Source organism: Xenopus laevis, chromosome 2L (assembly GCF_017654675.1).
Source record: "Xenopus laevis strain J_2021 chromosome 2L, Xenopus_laevis_v10.1, whole genome shotgun sequence".
NCBI classification, from domain to species: domain Eukaryota; kingdom Metazoa; phylum Chordata; class Amphibia; order Anura; family Pipidae; genus Xenopus; species Xenopus laevis.
The window spans coordinates 180,596,148-180,604,494 of NC_054373.1; the positions used below are offsets into that span (position 1 = coordinate 180,596,148).

Sequence of the window (8,347 nt, forward strand, 5' to 3'; positions counted from 1 at the left end):
ATCTCTGCCAACATGAATGAGGAGACTGTTCAAGTTTAAACCTACAACTAAGCCTGTGTCATTGTGGCTGTTTATTTTACTTAGATAAAACAAACATCCCCTACACCTAAAGTTTAAACTTTATTGATTACAATTTAAATGTATAAGGAGTTTTTTCTGACTCTGACTCCAGGTACCCAAAATTGCTTCTGACTCCACAGCTCAGAAATGTGAGAGTATGTAGATATTTTATCATTACTGACTTCTGCCAAAGAATTATTAAAATCTGATAAGCAAAAGGACAACGAGGTTGAGCGTAGAAGCCCAGTGGCACATACCTTCACTGATTGGCTTCAGGCTTTTTTATACTCTGATTCTTACATCTAAGTATCCAGAATTAGCCCCTGTTTTATTTAAGCATCTTGATATTGTTAATGATGTATATGAAACCTACGGATGTATTACTACGATTGTTTACTAGAATAGACTGATAATAGATAGATGAGAGTGTATCCATTGGTTTTAGTGCCTAAGAAAGAAAAAAAAGAACATTTCATCTGATTCACCATTTACCATTTCCAGTTAGTTCATCAGTAAATGATAACTGATAAGGCCATTGACATAGTCTCAGGGGAACATGGTTGGCAAAAGTGATATCCAATCCGCCTTTTATTTATTACCAATTTATCCATCATGCTACCACCATTCGGGTTTTTATTTTTATTGTTCCTTTTAATATGACAAGTGTCTACCCATGGGGTGTAGCATTTCTTGTCATTAATTTGAGTTTCTTGAGCAGACTGTCAAATTTGTCAAAAATACTAACGGTCCATATTTTGTTATTCATTATCTGGACGACTTTTTATTTATTGGACCAGATGGAACGTCCATGTACCAAATTTACAAAAAGGTAAACGGAGTATTGTGTTGAGGAAATCAAAAGCAGACATGCTAGGAAAGGCACAATATTATGGTCAGGTTCTTTCACTTACTCTGAATTATGTCCAGTAAAAGAGATTTTGTTGTGATTCAGATCCAGTGCCCAGGTCCATTGTTTGTCCATCAAGACGGATCCTTTTAATCCAGTTACCAAAGTTAAAGCTAAAGTTCAACACAAATGCAATGAAGCATTAGGGTTGCCAAGTAAAGAATTCAAAACTCATTCATTTAGAATTGGATCTGCTACACAGGCTTATATTTCAGGTTTCAAAAGTGAATTCATTAAGTAGTTGGGCCATTGGGACTCGGCAAGATACTAGACTTGTGTGAGACCCAACATTGTGGATAATTGGTAGTGGTTAATAAGTTCATTTGTTCATTGTACGTTATGTCAAGCAGAAATTATGTAACGAACCTTGATTTTACAGAAAATCAGCTCAAAATATGGTGAATGGACCTTCGTGGAGCTAAATGGTCAACACATTGGGGACATCCTAACATCCCAATTTTTCACATGAAATAAAAACCATTGACCTAATTCAGTTGGTCAGATGAGATCTGGCACATATCCAATTTTTGATGCCTAATACAGTATTGGAATGGTCTGAGCTTATTCTTCCATGGACGGGAAAGTTATGGCTCCATTAAAACTTTTATAAAGATGTAGGAAAAAGGAGGAGAAGGTGTCATTCATTTGTCTGAAATAGGACATATGATATATTTTGTGTAGGATGGCAGAATGCTATTGAGAAGGCATTATTAAGGTGGAGGATGGCCAAAACCAGTTTTAGGTCATAAAATAGTCTTGGCGTTGAGGATATAATTCATTTATTTTCATAGACTCGTGGCTGGGAGTTCTGAGCCCTGGTGTCGTTTACAGTTAAGTGGCACATTTATCAAACGTCGAATTTTGAACTCATGTGAATTTTTTTAACTCTAATAAATTTGAATATACTCGAAATTCGATTGGGGGGTTATTTAATAAAAAAGATCAAATACCTAAAAGTCGAACGAATTTTACCAACATGAAAACTCGAATCAAAACTCAAATCGAGTTTTTTCACCCCAAAAAAACCTTGAATGTCAAGAAGACTAGTAATATCTTCAAATTGGTCACTGGACCTCTCTCAATGACTTATACATGAACTCACCAGGTGTTAGGTGGTGAATAGTCAAAGTCAATTTTTAAAGAAGCAAGGTTTGATAAATCTCGAAATTCGAATTCGAAAATTCAAATCAAGTTTTGATTACTCACTATTCGAATTTAAGAGTGCTGACCATAAAAAAATGTATCTCATGGTTTATCTTGTGAAAAGTCATTGATGATATTCAATTTGAGGAGAAAATACTTTTCCTTAAATTCAGTTCCAGTATTTTCTCATAGACTTCAATACAGTTTCCATGTGATAAACTGTAAGATAAGTTTTTCTGAATTAAATTGCATCTCAATTTAAATTTCATGCATGCAGTATCGGACTGGGATGCCAGGGGCCCACCAAAAAATCTTAGGCTGAGGGCCCACTTTCCAACCTATTATACCTTCTGGCCTCACTCAACCTCTTTATTCTCCTAGACTCTTTTCTCTACATACTATTCTCTATTCTTCCATTGTTAAGCCTCTTTGTTGCCATAAAGAAATAGGGAATAGGCCAAATAGTTAGAAGCAAGAGGCCCACTGACATCTGGGCCCACCAGGAGTTTTCCTGGTATCCCGGTGGGCCAGTCCGACACTGCATGCATACCTTTTTATGTGATAAACCTTTTTCTCACTGAATCTGGCCCAAAGTCACATAAGTGCAATGTAATGGTTATCCATTTTTACGAGGTGATGGGTTGGCAGATTTTGAGTCAATGCTGCATACCCTCTCCCATGTGTAAAATGTATAATGAAGCAGTGGAATTCTTAATGAATCTGATGAAAGTTGAGTGTAGGACTGGCCAGACCAGGGATGATTTTGACGGAGTCGGCCAGCTTAAATATATTGCAATATATGGACAAGCAATGACTGTTTTGGTTAAAGGGGAGGGCATTTTTAGTAGCGTCATGTATGAAATGTACTTGATAACAATGATATTGGGTGAGTGCAGAAGGTCTTTGTCTGAGGGACCTCCTTAAACACAGCAGACAACTTTCAATAAAATCTGTATTGGCATCTACAATCTACTCACTTCTTATTTATTGAAAGGGGCATGAAAAGTAACTGTTTGTGTCGCTAATAAAGGTGCCTAACCTAATAAAGGTTTGTGAATAACCAGCATATTTTTTTGTGTTCACAGTCTGCCATTCGTTTTCCAATAGGAATTTTCACCATTGGATTCCTTCTCTAAACTCTTTCCAATATGTGGTGTTTCATCAATTCTGCTGCCATCTGACTACAGGTTTCTCCAGAAATGTCCATCCCTAATATAAATTATCTGTCCCTTTGACAAAACTACATTATCTTACCAGGTCTCTTGTGATCATCAGCCACTTATACTGCTGCTAATTGGGATGATCAGCAAAAGTGTGAACTTGAAAAAGATCTTGATTCCTGACATTCCAGTCAATACTCCATCATCTAGAACAGGTTTAGTCCCAACGAACACTCCTGGATCAAGAACTGTGATACCTGTGCCACATGCTTGGTGAAAGAGCTCCACAGGACATTTGTTAAGAGACCTGACAATAAGAATTCTTTGGGCACACTGGCAGAGGGGTACTGTAAGGTCTTGTATCTTAGTGTCTCCTACAGAATCTTACAGTCCCTCTTCTTTCAACCCATCACCTTCTCTTCTCCCTCTTCTACAGTCCAACCTATAGCCAACCATTTTTATTCCAACCTCTCCTGTTCTGCTGCAGGAGGCTACAATTTTCCTAAGTCATGCCTATAGTCCTATACCCCCCACTCATCTCCATCTACCATTCCCTACTAATTGTTTATATGCTTAGCCCTCATCCACTCTGCCTCAGCGGGGCCATTGGTTATGTACTTCTCCTTTCTCTTTATCCCATACAAATGTCACTCAACTGGATGCTTTTCCATTTGTTTTATGCTTTATTTCTCATTATTTTTACAGTACTTTTTCTTGAATATAGATCATTTTCCTCTAATCTGTGGATTCACCATCATTCCTCTCAGCTCATTTATTATATTCTTACAAACCCATCAGCCTTCATGTCCATATAGTACCCATCATCTGATCATACATGTGTTTTCCATAAACTTTTCCCACTCATTGCTCTTACACTTCCTACAGAGTGTCAATCATTTTGTCCATTGATTCCCCGTTCCACTTCCCTTCTCTGGATTCATCATATTATTACAGATGAAGCCACTTGGATTTGTGAGTTAAATGCGTCATGACTCAGAGTTAATTGAATAAACTGTGCTATCTAAAGTCATCTTAACTCATTTAATGCATTTAACCTTTTCATTAGCATACCAAAGCACCATTGTTCACAATGGTGAATGCTTTAATTAGATGGGATGTTGTGACACAGTTTTCTGTGTTAAATGAGATAAATGGGATATCTGTGTTTAGTTATTCTGTGTCAAACAGACAAACCAAAGTGGCTGCATCTGTATCTGCACATTTCTAATGTTCCTCTGCTGCCCTACCCATTACCCTTTTTGACTATTATTATCTATTAATTTATCAGTCACTTATTTGCACAAACTGTCTCCTCATTCTCCCTAGTGCTCTTAAACTCTTTTCCTATGGGTTCTACATCAATTTTGCATTTCTTCATGCCATTTTGACTTCCCTCCAATGTATGGCTACATTTTGAATTTAGAAACTAATTTTTATATGGTTCATGAAAAATTATTTTCTTAAAACAGAAAAACCTGATTTTTATTACATAAGTATGAATCAGTAGTTTGAAAAGAAAAATCATGAAAATAAATTGTATTGTTTGCTTGTTGGCTACAAGAAACTTAAGATAATTCCTATGTCAAAGACATTTTTCTATGAGCAAAATCGATTATGACATCTTTTTGCGAATCTCTTTGGTATTTATGCCGTATATGATTGGATTAAACATAGGAGGAATGATCAGGTAGAGGCTGGAAATAAGGATTTGGACAGATGGGGCTGAAGAAGCCCCAAATCTCTGAGACACAAAGGAGAAGAGGGCTGGGATATATGCCACTAAAATAACACCAACATGGGCAGCACACGTGTTACCAACTTTATATCTGGCTTCTCTGTTAGGAAGTCTCAGCACAGCCATTATAATCATGGTGTAGGACACAGTAAGACAGATTGTATCCAATCCTACCACTAGCAAAGGAACCAGTAACCCATAAACAGAGTTGATTCTGATATCACCACAGGAGAGCTTTGCCACCACAATGTGCTGACAGTAAGTCTGTTCAATAACACGATTCCCACAAAATGGGAGCCTTCTGACAAGGAATGGATGAGGAAATATCAATAAAGTCCCTCTCATTATCACAATCAGTCCCATTTTTGCAATCATGGAATTGGTCAGGATAGAGGAGTATCTCAGTGGGTGGCAAATGGCCACATAACGATCAAAGGCCATAGTCACTAGTACAGAAGACCCCATTATGGAGAAGGAATGGATAAAGAACATCTGCACTAGACATTCCTCAAAAGTGATCTCTCTTAGCTTGAACCAGAAGAGCAGCAGCATCTTGGGAATGGCGGCATTTGACTGGACAAGGTCAGTGACTAATAACATGGAAAGGAGCAGGTACATTGGCTGGTGAAGCCTCCTGTCAGTTTTTATGATAAGAAGAACAGTAATGTTGGCTGAAATGGTTACTATATACATGCAACACAGTGGTATTGAGATCCAAACATGCATCTCTTCCATCCCTGGGATCCCAATCAGGATGAATGGAGAGGAGATCTGATTGGCTCTGCTGAGGTTTGACATGATGACTAACAGGAAAAGAAGAAACAAGAATATCTCCACATAATCTTGATACTAAACGCTAACATTACTTGCTAAATTGATTTCTTCTCTGCCCAGTCTTTGCAAAGTGTCACACAAGGTCTTCCTGCAAAAAAATAACACAGACAGCAATATCAGAATTTTTCAGCTTTTCCAAAACAACAGATACTTTTCCCCACTGCTACTATAGACATCATGTCTACTATATCTGCTATCCGACAGTCACACTCCCTTCCCAGAGACTATTATCCACTGTTACTATAGACACCATTTCTCCCTACTATACCTGCTATCCCACAGTCACACTCCCTTCCCAGAGACTATTATCCCACTGTTACTATAGGCACCATCTCTCCCTACTATACCTGCTATCCCACAGTCACATTCCCTTCCCAGAGACTATTATCCACTGTTACTATAGGCAGCATCTCTCCCTACTATACCTGCTATCCCACAGTCACACTCCCTTCCCAGAGACTATTATCCACTGTTACTATAGACACCATCTCTCCCTACTATACCTGCTATCCCACAGTCACACTCCCTTCCCAGAGACTATTATCCACTGTTACTATAGACACCATCTCTCCCTACTATACCTGCTATCCCACAGTCACACTCCCTTCCCAGAGACTATTATTCACTGTTACTATAGACACCATCTCTCCCTACTATACCTGCTATCCCACAGTCACACTCCCTTCCCAGAGACTATTATCCCACTGTTACTATAGGCACCATCTCTCCCTACTATACCTGCTATCCCACAGTCACACTCCCTTCCCAGAGACTATTATCCACTGTTACTATAGACACCATCTCTCCCTACTATACCTGCTATCCCACAGTCACACTCCCTTCCCAGAGACTATTATCCACTGTTACTATAGACACCATCTCTCCCTACTATACCTGCTATCCCACACTCACACTCCCTTCCCAGAGACTATTATCCCACTGTTACTATAGACACCATCTCTCCCTACTATACCTGCTATCCCACAGTCACACTCCCTTCCCATAGACTATTATCCCACTGTTACTATAGGCACCATCTCTCCCTACTATACCTGCTATCCCACAGTCACACTCCCTTCCCAGAGACTATTATCCACTGTTACTATAGACACCATCTCTCCCTACTATACCTGCTATCCCACAGTCACACTCCCTTCCCAGAGACTATTATCCCACTGTTACTATAGACACCATCTCTCCCTACTATACCTGCTATCCCACAGTCACACTCCCTTCCCAGAGACTATTATCCCACTGTTACTATAGGCACCATCTCTCCCTACTATACCCTGCTATCCCACAGTCACACTCCCTTCCCAGAGACTATTATCCCACTGTTACTATAGACACCATCTCTCCCTACTATACCTGCTATCCCACAGTCACACTCCCTTCCCAGAGATTATTATCCACTGTTACTATAGGCACCATCTCTCCCTACTATACCTGCTATCCCACAGTCACACTCCCTTCCCAGAGACTATTATCCCACTGTTACTATAGGCACCATCTCTCCCTACTATACCTGCTATCCCACAGTCACACTCCCTTCCCAGAGACTATTATCCACTGTACTATCCCACTGTACTATAGGCACCATCTCTCCCTACTATACCTGCTATCCCACAGTCACACTCCCTTCCCAGAGACTATTATCCACTGTTACTATAGACACCATCTCTCCCTACTATACCTGCTATCCCACAGTCACACTCCCTTCCCAGAGACTATTATCCCACTGTTACTATAGACACCATCTCTCCCTACTATACCTGCTATCCCACAGTCACACTCCCTTCCCAGAGACTATTATCCCACTGTTACTATAGGCACCATCTCTCCCTACTATACCTGCTATCCCACAGTCACACTCCCTTCCCAGAGACTATTATCCACTGTTACTATAGACACCATCTCTCCCTACTATACCTGCTATCCCACAGTCACACTCCCTTCCCAGAGACTATTATCCCAACTGTTACTATAGACACCATCTCTCCCTACTATAACCTGCTATCCCACAGTCACACTCCCTTCCCAGAGACTATTATCCCACTGTTACTATAGGCACCATCTCTCCCTACTATACTGCTATCCCACAGTCACACTCCCTTCCCAGAGACTATTATCCCACTGTTACTATAGACACCATCTCTCCCTACTATACCTGTATCCCACAGTCACAACTCCCTTCCCAGAGACTATTATCCCACTGTTACTATAGACACCATCTCTCCCTACTATACCTGCTATCCCACAGTCACACTCCCTTCCCAGAGACTATTATCCCACTGTTACTATAGGCACCATCTCTCCCTACTATACCTGCTATCCCACAGTCACACTCCCTTCCCAGAGACTATTATCCCACTGTTACTATAGACACCATCTCTCCTACTATACCTGCTATCCCACAGTCACACTCCCTTCCCAGAGATTATTATCCACTGTTACTATAGGCACCATCTCTCCCTACCTATACCTGCTATCCACAGTCACACTCCCCTT

At 40.1% G+C, this 8,347-nt stretch overlaps 1 protein-coding gene across 1 annotated transcript; it reads right to left on the reverse strand.

The window, feature by feature from the left end:
* Positions 1–4,882: 4,882 nt before the first annotated feature.
* LOC108706031 (olfactory receptor 52N4) lies at positions 4,883–5,884 on the reverse strand. Its single transcript, XM_018242722.2, has one exon. The coding sequence runs from the start codon at positions 5,801–5,803 to the stop codon at positions 4,883–4,885; it is 921 nt and encodes a 306-aa protein (XP_018098211.2). The 5' UTR covers positions 5,804–5,884.
* Positions 5,885–8,347: the final 2,463 nt, after the last annotated feature.

Bases quoted from the DNA above. Each gene is read 5' to 3' on its own strand.
- LOC108706031 (XM_018242722.2), bottom strand. From the start codon at position 5,803: ATGTCAAACCTCAGCAGAGCCAATCAGATCTCCTCTCCATTCATCCTG.